The sequence below is a fragment of the Salvelinus alpinus genome, chromosome 2 (genome assembly GCF_045679555.1).
Source record: "Salvelinus alpinus chromosome 2, SLU_Salpinus.1, whole genome shotgun sequence".
In the NCBI taxonomy this organism is placed as follows: domain Eukaryota; kingdom Metazoa; phylum Chordata; class Actinopteri; order Salmoniformes; family Salmonidae; genus Salvelinus; species Salvelinus alpinus.
Window position 1 is genome coordinate 80,844,293 of NC_092087.1, and position 14,080 is coordinate 80,858,372.

General features: G+C 45.7%; 1 protein-coding gene across 2 annotated transcripts in view; it reads left to right on the plus strand.

Annotated features, from left to right (window-relative positions):
- The window catches only part of ccdc85al (coiled-coil domain containing 85A, like), a 30,004-nt gene that overhangs the window by 1,346 nt on the left and 14,578 nt on the right, over positions 1–14,080 (plus strand). For both annotated transcript variants that reach the window (XM_071389514.1, XM_071389513.1), the window contains exon 2: positions 412–1,567. In XM_071389514.1, coding sequence (XP_071245615.1) covers positions 412–1,567 — 1,156 coding nt within the window. The remainder of the gene's footprint in view (positions 1–411; positions 1,568–14,080) is intronic.

Sequence of the window (14,080 nt, forward strand, 5' to 3'; positions counted from 1 at the left end):
GTCTGAGGAGTATGTTATTATGGATAATTAGGGGAGGTGGGAGAACTTTGGACAAAGATGCCATCATGTTGCAAATGAGAGAGAGAGAGGTATGTTCTGGCCTGGTGCTTTGCTTGCCCTCCCTCCCTGGCTCCCTCTCGCAGCTCACTCACGGACTATTTGCCCTCTACCACTCTTAAATCCAAAATTTTCACATCCATATTTATGTAATGCAGAGGTTTATGAGCAGCTGGATTTCATTTTTATTTGACTCTGTCTTTGATTGACATGATATTAAAGCGAGGTTCCTCGAATAAGAGATTTCTACCTCGGTAGGACCTAGATAAGAGTGAATGAATAAAATAGCACTAAGGAACACTTCTCACCTCTCTTTCTCCACTCCACTCCTCTCATCCCCTCTCCTCTCCTCAGGACATCAACCAGAAACTACAGGAGGACAACCGGGAGCTGAGGGACCTGTGTTGCTTCCTGGATGACGACCGTCAGAAGGGAAAGCGGGTGTCCAGGGAGTGGCAGCGACTGGGGCGCTACAGTGCCTCCATCATGAGGAAGGAGGTGACGTTGTACCTTCAGAAGCTCAAGGAGCTGGAAGTGCGGCAGGACGAGGTGGTCCGGGAGAACCTGGATCTCAAAGAACTCTGTTTGTTACTCGACGAGGAGAAAGGAGGAGGTGGTGGAGGGGTGGGGGTTGGTGGAGGAGGAGGAGGGGGGGGAGGTTGTGTGGTGGGGGTGGCAGGAGGGTGTAGGAATTCTATCGATAGCCAGAGTAGTTTGTTGCTGGTCCCTGGGACAGGGTTGTTGATGAGGGATGTGGGGGATGGGAGTAGTACGTCTAGCGCGGGGAGCGCCGACAGCTCCGATCACCCCCACCACAAGCTGCTCCACCTGGCTACACACGCCGGTAGCCTCGGGGGCGGTGGAACTGGGAGCCCGGAGCATCTCCAAAAGCCCCGGGCTGGCAGTGTGAGTGGAGAACGTGAGATCCCCTCCAGCCCTGAACCTCCTCACCCCCAGGGCAGGCACCGTAGCACCAGCCTGGAGTATCCGTACGCCATGCCCCAGATCTGCCGGCCCCGCTGCGGCTCCATCTCTGTGCCCGACCACACCCATAGCGGCCGCTCCATGCGGGGGCTCAGCCCCGAGAAGTACGGCCGCAACGTGGGACGCCGGAGCCCTGAGTCGCAGCACCCATCCACCAAGCACCACCACCTCCACGGCTCCGACCTGCTTCTCTCCCAGAAACAGCAGCACCTCCTGGGGTCGGGTCAGGGCGGCAGCGCCGGGGAGCTCTACCAGAGGCACCACAGGGGGAGCATCGGGGGTGGTAGCTGCTGTGGAAGCCCCGAGCCCAGACAGGCACATCTAGGGTTGGGGACGCCAGAGCACCAGCACCATGAGAAGGGCTGTGTGATGTCGGCCGGGGGCAGTCCAGAGACGCACAGGCACCAGTATAGTGGGAGTCCAGACCACATGAAGTTCGGCAGCCCTGGGAGAGAGGTACAGAAGAGACCGGCCACCGCTGAAGAGCTGTCACCGCATCACAGGAGCATGTACAACGGCATGAACGGTAGGTGTTATAATACTGGTATAAGACTGTTACAAGGACTGTTATAAGGCTAGTATAAGAATACAGGGGTTAATTGAGATTTCAAAGAAGTACTCATTCACATACAAACAGTATGCACGCACACAGACAGACAGACAGACAGACAGACAGACAGACAGACAGACAGACAGACAGACAGACAGACAGACAGACAGACAGACAGACAGACAGACAGACAGACAGACAGACAGACAGACAGACAGACAGACAGACAGACAGACAGACAGACTACAGTCCTCCCAACCACATATACCAGGGAAGTACTGTAATCTGAAATTCAGGAAGTAAACTGAAATTCCAAATAAATAATTGAATAAAGGGCATTTATTTTCAATGACTTTTCAATAAATGAAAAACTAGAAAGATATATATTTCAAAGGGTTTTACATTTCTGAATGTTAGATTGAAATCACTTCCTGAATTGACTGGCTTCAATTTAAGTGGACCCCAACCCTGACACATACAGACCCTTATACATTGACTGTACAAAACATTAAGAACACCTGCTCTTTCCATTACATGCCAGGTGAATCCAGTTGAATGCTGTGATCCCTTATTGATGTCACTTGTTAAATCCACTTCAATCAGTGTAGATGGAGAGGAGACAGGTTAAAGAAATATTTTTAAACCTTGAGACAATTGAGACATGGATTGTGTCCTGTATGTGTGCCATTCAGAGGATGAATGGGAAACATCAAATATTTAAAGGAATTAAACAGGGTATGGTAATAGATGCCAGACACACCGGTTTGTGTCAAGAACTGCAACGCTGCTAGGTTTTTCACTCTCAACAGTTTCCCGTGTGTATCAAGAAGGGTCCACCACCCAAAGGACATCCAGCCAACTTGACACAACTGTGGGAAGCATTGGAGTCCACATGGGTCAACATCCCTGAGGAACCCTTTCAATACCTTGTAGAGTCCATGGCCTGACAAATTGAGGCTGTTCTGATTGCAAAGGGGGGGATGCAACACAATATTAGGAAGGTGTTTCTAATGTTTATTATACTCAGTGTACATTTCACATTTCATCTACATTTTTCATTAGCTACGTGGTTTATAAAAGTCACACAAAAAAAAGTTTGCTCAGAGAAATAGAGACAGAGAACAAGAAAGAGATTGAGAGATGTAGTGAACTGATGTAATTAAATGAGAAAAACTGACAAGAACTCCCCGTTGCTGTGATTAGAATCCATTAGATGTGTATAACCATATCTCTGGAGGTATTGGATGGGAATTGAAGGGTGCTGGGAATAGAGGCTTGATATGAATGAGGTTGAATGAAGCTTGGATGTTTCTAGTGGAATCCAAGGCGGCTTCAAATCAACTGCACTTAAAGGCACACTGAGGTGTAGGCTATAGTGTAGTAAGACCTTCTCGTAATAAGTCATTCCCCTAACTTCCCCTCCCACCTCCTTTGCCGCCTCCACTTCAACTGTTTCACTAACATACTTCCTCGTTCTGCCAAATCTGCGGTGGTTTCCACCCATCTCATTGGGAGATCCGCAGGTCTTAGGGTGCCAGGGAGAGAATATCAAAGTACCCCCTTGGCTGGTGTTTAAATACCCCCCGGTGGCTGATGAGGATTTCTCTAGCTGAGGTAAATGTGCTGAGTGGCTCTGCTTGGCAGAGAGAGGAAGGTAGGGATGAAGAGGACAGAGGGGTAGCGAGAGAGAGAGAGAAAGGGGAGAGAGAAGCCACAAGACATTTTCCGCAAGGTGTAATATTTGCCTTACTTTGCAATATAGAGCAAAACATATAGAACCGTAGCATACGTATTATCTACATTTTAGTACAACTAACCACTGTCCCCAGAATAGGCTAATAGCTAGTAGTAGTTTCCTACAAATTTGATCTTACTTTGCAATATGGACCTAACCATATGATAGATCCGTACAATCTAGATAAGAAGAACTAACTACTGCTCAAGAATACGCAGGACTGAAGTAGAAGTGCACATGTTTGACTAGTTTTGAACTTTCATTTGCCTTACTTTGCAAAATGGAGAAAAATGCATAGGCGTAGAACTATTTTATCTAGATTAGACCAACTAATGCCCAAATAAAGCCTAGACTAGTAGTAATAGTAGTAGTAGCAGTAGTTGTAGTAGCAGCAGCAGCAGTAGTAGTACTAGTAGTAGTAATAGTAGCAGCAGTTATAGTACAAATAGTGATAGCAGTAGTAGCAGTAGTAGTAGCAGTAGTAGTAGTAATAGTTGTTGTAGTAGCAGCAGTAGTATTAGTAGTAGTAGCAGCAGTAGCAGTAGTAGTAGTAGCAGCAGCAGTAGTAGTAGTAGTAATAGTAGTAATAGTAGTAGTAGCAGTAGTAGTAGTAGTTGTTGTAGTAGCAGCAGTAGTATTAGTAGTAGTAGCAGTAGTAGTAGTAGCAGCAGTAGTAGTAGTAGCAGCAGTAGTATTAGTAGCAGCAGTAGCAGTAGTAGTAGTAGTAGCAGCAGCAGCAGCAGCAGCAGCAGCAGTAGTAGTAGTAGTAGGAGTAGCAGCAGCAGTAGTAGTAGCAGTAGTAGTAGTAGTAGTAGTAGTAGTAGCAGTATTGTACACCACAGGAGGTTGGTGGCACCTTAATTGTGGAGGACAGGCTCATGGTAATTGTGGGAGCGGTATCAGTGGAATGGTATCAAATACATCAAACACATGGTTTTCATTTAACTCTCTCCGTTCCAGCCATTATTATGAGCTGTCCTCCCCTCAGCAGCCTCCACTGTTGTACACATCCTCCACTGGTTTTCAACTCTCATTTGTCTTACTTTGTAATGTGGCGCAAGAACATAGAACCATACTGTCTAGATTAGATTCATAGTACTTCCCCAATAGGCATTTTAGGCAGGCTAGCTAATAGAAGTGTAGAACGTTTTCTACTCATTTAGAATTCTCCATGGATTTTGAAGGATTAGGTTTAAAGCACAACTTTGAATTGGATTATGTGTTTGGATAGTATTAGCTGACTGCAGTTGGGCACTCAGTAGTACAGTATGCACTGTGTGTGTGTCTGTGCACGTGTGTGTAAGTGTGTGTCTGTGTCTGTGTCTTTGTGTGGACAGATGCGGCGGCTGTGTACAGAATATTACCACCACCAGTCTTAGTGACACCACGCGTCCGGTCATTTGTCACTGTCTGTCCCCAGGTCATTGTCTGAGGGCCACAGTATACCCACTGACCTGAGGGCCACAGTATACCCACTGACCTGAGGGCCACAGTATACCCACTGACCTGAGGGCCACAGTATACCCACTGACCTGAGGACCACAGTATACCCACTGACCTGAGGGCCACAGTATACCCACTGACCTGAGGGCCACAGTATACCCACTGACCTGAGGGCCACAGTATACCCACTGACCTGAGGGCCACAGTATACCCACTGACCTGAGGGCCACAGTATACCCACTGACCTGAGGACCACAGTATACCCACTGACCTGAGGGCCACAGTATACCCACTGACCTGAGGGCCACAGTATACCCACTGACCTGAGGGCCACAGTATACCCACTGACCTGAGGGCCACAGTATACCCACTCACCTGAGGGCCACAGTATACCCACTCACCTGAGGGCCACAGTGACTCCTATATAATAACGTCTGTTTCTGTCCATCGTTTATATCACCTCCTGTTTTCTGTACGTCATGGAGACTTTACCATAGTCATACAATCAAGAGTTTTGTGTTGCTCCTGAGGGACAGTCATTTTCTGCATGTCGTCTCTTCTCTTCATAATGAACAGTAGCCTAAGCTCTATAGTTCACATTCAGAAAAGGAAGTGTATATATACAGTGGGGAGAACAAGTATTTGATACACTGCCGATTTTGCAGGTTTTCCTACTTATCATAGGTACACTTCAACTGTGAGAGACGGAATCTAAAACAAAAATCCAGAAAATCACATTGTATGATTTTTAAGTAATTAATTTGCACTCCCCACTGTATATATATATTGCTGCAGTGGTATGACAATGTCACGATGGTTACTCTGAAACGCAATCCTGAGGTGGTCTATGACCAGTACCTCCTGACCATGTGATCTGATCAGGACACACTCTGGGCCAGGTTATACGGGCCTGGTTCTGAACTATAACTAAGATCTCTTGTGTTTTTACACATGATGATGTTTATTGTCATGAGTCTTGTCATGAGTATTGTCATAAATAGGCCAGCTGCAAAGTCAATATTGGCTATATTGTAAAATGTTATGAAAACAAAAATGTGCTTTTTGGTCTTAATTTAAGGTTAGCGTTATGCATTAGGGTTAGCAGTGTGGTTAAGGTTACGGTTGGGTATAGAATCAGATTTTATGACTTCATGGCTGTGCCAGCTAGTGACCACTCTGCAGAACTGCCTCCAGAAGAATATTCATGACTAAAAACGTTAACCTACTGTTTTTACGGTGCTCTTTAAATGCCACTCACGATATTTCCTCTGACAATCTATCTGTAATGGAAGGCTATCTGAAACACCTTTGTTACAACACTACAAAGGATGGGTTGGAAAAGTCTAGATAGTAACGGCTGGCTTTAGAGATACCAGAGGATTGGGAGCAGTGTTAGAGCCTCATTATGTTCATGTACGTCAGTCTCTTCCCGCTGCCAAAAAACACAGAACAAACCTTTTTGGAGGATGGAATTAATTGTGTGTATGTGTTAATGTGTGTGTGTTCTGTGATGATGTGGTGTCCTCCAGCCTGAGTGTGTGTGTGTTTTTGTGACGATGTGGTGTCCTCCAGCCTGAGTGTGTGTGTGTTTTTGTGACGATTGAGTGGTGTACTCCAGCCGGCCTCGTCGCCATGGGATTATCCTCTAAGCGGTTTCCACAACATTATTTCATTTTTTTGAAGTGTGTGTGTGTGTGTGTGTGTGTGTGTGTGTGTGTCCTGCCTCCGCTGCCACAGTCCACACACTCACGCATGTGCGTGGGCAAACACACACGTTACAACAAGCCAACCGGCCATGATCACAGTATACCCACTGACCTGAGGGCCACAGTATACCCACTGACCTGAGGGCCACAGTATACCCACTGACCTGAGGGCCACAGTATACCCACTGACCTGAGGGCCACAGTATACCCACTGACCTGAGGGCCACAGTATACCCACTGACCTGAGGACCACAGTATACCCACTGACCTGAGGGCCACAGTATACCCACTGACCTGAGGGCCACAGTATACCCACTGACCTGAGGGCCACAGTATACCCACTGACCTGAGGGCCACAGTATACCCACTCACCTGAGGGCCACAGTATACCCACTCACCTGAGGGCCACAGTGACTCCTATATAATAACGTCTGTTTCTGTCCATCGTTTATATCACCTCCTGTTTTCTGTACGTCATGGAGACTTTACCATAGTCATACAATCAAGAGTTTTGTGTTGCTCCTGAGGGACAGTCATTTTCTGCATGTCGTCTCTTCTCTTCATAATGAACAGTAGCCTAAGCTCTATAGTCCACATTCAGAAAAGGAAGTGTATATATACAGTGGGGAGAACAAGTATTTGATACACTGCCGATTTTGCAGGTTTTCCTACTTATCATAGGTACACTTCAACTGTGAGAGACGGAATCTAAAACAAAAATCCAGAAAATCACATTGTATGATTTTTAAGTAATTAATTTGCACTCCCCACTGTATATATATATTGCTGCAGTGGTATGACAATGTCACGATGGTTACTCTGAAACGCAATCCTGAGGTGGTCTATGACCAGTACCTCCTGACCATGTGATCTGATCAGGACACACTCTGGGCCAGGTTATACGGGCCTGGTTCTGAACTATAACTAAGATCTCTTGTGTTTTTACACATGATGATGTTTATTGTCATGAGTCTTGTCATGAGTATTGTCATAAATAGGCCAGCTGCAAAGTCAATATTGGCTATATTGTAAAATGTTATGAAAACAAAAATGTGCTTTTTGGTCTTAATTTAAGGTTAGCGTTATGCATTAGGGTTAGCAGTGTGGTTAAGGTTACGGTTGGGTATAGAATCAGATTTTATGACTTCATGGCTGTGCCAGCTAGTGACCACTCTGCAGAACTGCCTCCAGAAGAATATTCATGACTAAAAACGTTAACCTACTGTTTTTACGGTGCTCTTTAAATGCCACTCACGATATTTCCTCTGACAATCTATCTGTAATGGAAGGCTATCTGAAACACCTTTGTTACAACACTACAAAGGATGGGTTGGAAAAGTCTAGATAGTAACGGCTGGCTTTAGAGATACCAGAGGATTGGGAGCAGTGTTAGAGCCTCATTATGTTCATGTACGTCAGTCTCTTCCCGCTGCCAAAAAACACAGAACAAACCTTTTTGGAGGATGGAATTAATTGTGTGTATGTGTTAATGTGTGTGTGTTCTGTGATGATGTGGTGTCCTCCAGCCTGAGTGTGTGTGTGTTTTTGTGACGATGTGGTGTCCTCCAGCCTGAGTGTGTGTGTGTTTTTGTGACGATTGAGTGGTGTACTCCAGCCGGCATCGTCGCCATGGGATTATCCTCTAAGCGGTTTCCACAACATTATTTCATTTTTTTGAAGTGTGTGTGTGTGTGTGTGTGTGTGTGTGTGTGTGTCCTGCCTCCGCTGCCACAGTCCACACACTCACGCATGTGCGTGGGCAAACACACACGTTACAACAAGCCAACCGGCCATGCAAACAAACGGTGAAAGTCTAAATGCAATCCCATTTAAATTGTGGGATCTGGGCTGGGTGAAATCCCAAATGAAAACACAGCAGGCGTTGACCTAGACAGCTCTTTTAATGCTCTCATCTGTTGTTGCTTATTTTAGGACGTTGTCTAAATCACAGCCAGCCGCTGGTGTGTGTGTGTGTGTGTGTGTGTGTGTGTGTGTGTGTGTGTGTGTGTGTGTGTGTGTGTGTGTGTGTGTGTGTGTGTGTGTGTGTGTGTGTGTGTGTGTGTGTGGGTGTGTGTGGGTGTGTGTGCATGTGTGTGTGTGTGTGTGTGTGCGTGTGTGTGTGTTTACAGTGTCAAAAAAAATTATCCTCACAAAAAACAAGCAGGTTCTTACTAGTGCCTATTAAAATGAGTTTGATGCCCCAACCTTCTTTTATTTGTGTTGTCACAACATTGTCACATGGTAGTGTCATTATAAACAACCTTCTCACAACCTATGTGCAACGTTGTGACAACTTCATTTGTTAGTAGGGGCGAATATTATTTATACGTCAGAGCATTGGAATGATGATTCAATTCAATGATATAGCAGTCAATCATCAACCTGGGTTGAATTCGCTACGTCCCAAACGGGCAAAAAATGGGTGAAACAGGGAGGGACAACCTGAACTTGTCCAATAGGAAGCTTGTTTTTGTTTTCTGTTGCAAAACATTTTGTTACGGTGTATTATGACCCTGATGTAGCCTACCACCAGACATGATGACTTTGCAGTATCACATTCAGTATGTGGATTGACATGCAGTGTAGGATAGTGCTGGCGGGTCTTCTCCATCCATTTAAGGACAGATAAGTCTGCGGCTAAATCGTGTTTTCTGCCTTGGTAATCACATGTTCTGGATATTGGCTTAAGCTGCTCAGATGATCAGGAGAGAAAGGCTGTGGGAGAAAAGGGTTACAGTGAATGCATCCAAAATAGCACCCTCTTCCCTATATAGTGCACAATGGGCCTTGAGTAATCAAATCAAATCAAATTTTATTTGTCACATGCGCAGATGTAGACCTTACAGTGAAATGCTTACTTACAAGCCCTTAACCAACAATGCAGTTTTAAGAAAATCCCTAAAAAAGTAAGAGATAAGAATAACAAATAATTAAAGAGCAGCAGTAAATAACAATAGTGGGGCTATATACAGGGTGTACCGGTACAGAGTCAATGTGTCAATGTCCGGGGGCACCGGTGTCGAGGTAATTGAGGTACTTATGTACATGTAGGTAGAGTTATTAAAGTGCAAATATTCTGGGTAGCCATTTGATTAGCGGTTCAGGAGTCTTATGGCTTGGGGTAGAAGCTGTCTGCCTCTTGGACCTAGACTTGGCGCTCAGGTACCGCTTGCTGTGCGGTAGCAGAGAGAACAGTCTATGACTAGGGTGGCTGGAGTCTTTGACAATTTTTAGGGCCTTCCTCTGACACCGCCTGGTATAGAGGTCCTAGATGGCAGGAAGCTTTGCCCCGGTGATGTACTGGGCCGTACGCACTATCCTCTGTAGTGCCTTGCGGTCGGAGGCCTAGCAGTTGCCACACCAGGCAGTGATGCAACCCGTCAGGATGCTCTCGATGGTGCAGCTGTAAAACATTTTTGAGGATCTGAGGACCCATGCCAAATCTTTTCAGTCTCCTGAGGGGGAATATGTTTTGTTGTGCCCTCTTCACAACTGTCTTGGTGTGCTTGGACGATGTTAGTTTGTTGGTGATGTGGACACCAAGGAACTTGAAGCTCTCAACCTATTCCACTACAGCCCCGTCGATGAGAATGGGGGCATGCTCGGTCCTCCTTTTCCTTTAGTCCACAATCATCTCCTTTGTCTTGATCACGTTTAGGGAGAGGTTGTTGTCCTTGCACCACACGGTCAGGTCTCTGACCTCCTCCCTATAGGCTGTCTCATCGTTGTCGGTGATCAGGCCTACCACTGTTGTGTCATCAGCAAACTTAATGATGGTGTTGGAGTCGTGCCTGGCGTGAACGAATGAGTGAATAGGGAGTATAGGAGGAGACTGAGCATGCACCCCTGATGGGCCCCCATGTTGAGGATCAGCGTGGTGGGTGTGTTGTTACATACCCTTACCACCTGGGGGCGCCCCGTCAGGAAGTACAGGATCCAGTTGCAGAGGGAGGTGTTTAGTCCCAGGGCCTTAGCTTAGCGATGACGTTGAGGGCACTATGGTGTTGAGCTGAGCTGTAGTCAATGAATAGCATTCTCACATGGATGTTCTTTTTGTCCAGGTGGGAAAGGGCAGTGTGGAGTGCAATAGAGATTGCATCATCTGTGGATCTGTTGTTACGGTATGCAAATTGGAGTGGGTCTAGGGTTTCTGGGATAATGGTGTTGATGTGAAAAATGACCAGCCTTTCAAAGCATTTCATGGCTACAGACGTGAGTGCTACGGGTCGGTAGTCATTTAGGCAGGTTATCTTAGTGTTCTTGGGCACAGGGACTATTGTGGTCTGCTTGAAACATGTTGGTATTACAAACTCAGACAGCGAGAGGTTGAAAATGTCAGTGAAGACACTTGCCAGTTGGTCAGTGCATGCTCAGAGTACACGTCCCGGTAATCCGTCTGGCCCAGCGGCCTTGTGAATGTTGACCTGTTTAAAGTTCTTACTCACATCGGCTGCGGAGAGCGTGATCACACAGTCATCCGGATCAGCTGATGCTCTCATGCATGTTTCAGTTTTACTTGCCTCGAAGCGAGCATAGAAGTTATTTAGCTCGTCTGGTAGGCTCATGTCACTGGACAGCTCTCAGCTGTGCTTCCCTTTGTAGTCTTTAATAGTTTGCAAGCCCTGCCACATATGACGAGCGTCGGAGCCGGTGTAGTACAATTCGATCTTAGTCCTGTATTGATGCTTTGCCTGTTTGATGGTTTGTCAGAGGGCATAGCGGGATTTCTTATAAGTTTCCGAGTTAGAGTAGCGCTCCTTGAAAGCAGCAGCTCTATACTTTAGCTCAGTGCGAATGTTGCCTGTAATCCATGGCTTCTGGTTGGGATATGTACGTACAGTCACTGTGGGGACGGCGTCCTCGATGCACTTATTGATGAAGCCAGTGACATATGTGGTGTACTCCTCAATGCCATCGGAAGAATCCCGGAACATATTCCAGTCTGTGCTAGCAAAACAGTTCTGTAGTTTAGCATCTGCTTCATCTGACCACTTTTTTATAGACCGAGTCACTGGTGCTTCCTGCTTTAATTTTTGCTTGTAAGCAGGAATCAGGAGGAAAGAGTTATGGTCAGATTTTCCAAATGGAGGGCGAGGGAGAGCTTTGTAAGCGTCTCTGTGTGTGGAGTAAAGGTGGTCTAGAATTATTTTCCCTTTGGTTGCACATTTAACATGCTGATAGAAATTAGGTAAAACTGATTTAAGTTTCCCTGCATTAAAGTCCCCGGCCACTAGGAGCTTCGCCTCCGGATGAGCATTTTCCTGTTTGCTTATGGTGGAATACAGATCATTGAGTGCGGTTTTAGTGCCAGCTTCGGTCTGTGGTGGTATGTAGACAGCTATGAAAAATACAGATGAAAACACTCTAGATAGATAGTGTGGTCTACAGCTTATCATGAGATACTCTACTTCAGGCGAGCAAAACCCTGAGACTTCCTTAGATATCGTGCACCAGCTATTGTTAACAAATATGCATAGGCCCCCACCCCGTGTCTTACGAGAGGCTGCTGTTTTGTCCTGCCAATAGAGTGTATAACTCGCCAGCTGTATGTTCTTAATGTCGTCGTTGAGCCACGACTCGGTGAAACATAAGATATTACAGTTTGGTAGGATGGTTGGTAGGATATACGTGCTTTCAGTTTGTCCCATTTATTTTCCAGCGAATGAACGTTAGCTAGCAGAACGGATGGCAAGGGCAGATTAGCCACTCGTCGCCTGATCCTCACAAGGCATCCTGATCTCTTTCCGCGAAACCTACACTACCATTCAAAAGTTTGGGGTTACTTAGAAATGTCCTTGTTTTTGAAAAAACAAAAACAATTTTGTCCATTAAAATAACATCAAATTGATCAGAAATAAGGTGTAGACATTGCTAATGTTGTAAATGACTATTGTAGCTGGAAATGGCAGATTTTTTATGGAATATCTACATAGGCGTACAGAGGCCTATTATCAGCCACCATCACTCCTGTGTTCCAATGGCACGTTGTGTTAGCTAATCCAAGTTTATCATTTTAAAAGGCTAATTGATCATTAGAAAGCCCTTTTGCAATTATGTTAGCACAGCTGAAAACTGTTGTCCTGATTAAAGAAGCAATAAAACTGGCCTTCTTCAGACTAGTTGAATATCTGGAGCATCAGCATTTGTGGGTTCGATTACAGGCTCAAAATGGCCAGAAACAAAGAACTTTCTTCTGAAACTCGTCAGTCTATTCTTGTTCTGAGAAATGAAGGCTATTCCATGCGAGAAATTGCCAAGAAACTGAAGATCTCGTACAACGCTGTGCACTACTCCCTTCACAGAACAGCGCAAACTGTTTCTAACCAGAATAGAAAGAGGAGTGAGAGGCCCCGGTGCACAACTGATCAAGAGGACAAGTACATTAGAGTGTCTAGTTTGAGAAACAGACGCCTCACAAGTCCTCAACTGGCAGCTTCATTAAATAGTACCCGCAAAACACCAGTCTCGATGTCAACAGTGAAGAGGCGACTCCGGGATGAACACAGGAGTGATGGTTGCTGATAATGGGCCTCTGTACTCCTATGTAGATATTCCATAAAAAATCTGCCGTTTCCAGCTACGATAGTCATTTACAACATTAACAATGTCCACACTGTATTTCTGATCAATTTGATGTTATTTTAATGGACAAAAAAATTGCTTTTCTTTCAAAAACAAGGACATTTCTAAGTGGCCCCAAACTTTTGAACTGTAGTGTACTTTTCCTTTTCCAGCGAATCACAGGGATCTGGGTCTGGTTGGGTGTCTGGAGGATATCCCTCGTGTCCAACTAATTGAAGAAGAACTCCTCATCCAATTTGAGGTGAATAATCCCAGTTCTGATGTCCAGAAGCTCTTTTCGGTCGTAAGAGACGTTAGCAGCAACATTATGTACAAAACAATTTACGAACAACGCGAAAAAACAAACAAAATAGCATGGTTGGTTAAGAGCCGATAAGACGGCAGCCCTACCATCTTGGTTGTCAGTGGATGCACTACAAAGGGAATAGGGTGCCATTTGGGACACCGAGAGTGCGTGAAGCCCCAGTGATAATGGGAGATTGCTAATGCAGACTGTCTGGCAGTAGTCACAGAGGGACAGGGTTTAATAGGTTGAGTGGAGGTTTCTGACAATACTCTGTAGGTGTAAAAAGCGTTTTTCACTCCCCTGTCTCCTCTCCCCCTCTCTCTCTTTCCCTTACCCTCTCTCTCTCTCTCCCTTCTCCCTCCCTCCCTCCGGTGCAAAGGGGAAGCCTGTGGTTCAGCAGCCTTCCTCTCTCCCTCTATCTCTCACTCTCTGTGACCTTGGGATATACTCCCCTTTGACTTGAGCTCTAAATATAGCAGCAGACCAATACCTCCCCTCCTGTTTACCCACGATACCTTTCCCCATTAATTTAGCAGATGCTCTTATCCAGAGCGACTTACAGGAGCAATTAGGGTTAAGTGTCTTGCTCAAGGGCACATCAACAGATGTTTCACCTAGTCGGCTCTGGGATTCAAACCATTGACCTTTCGGTTACTGGACCAACGCTCTTAACCGCTAGGCTACCTGCCACCCTCACATACACACACACACCTGTGTGCAAGCGTGCAAACACACAC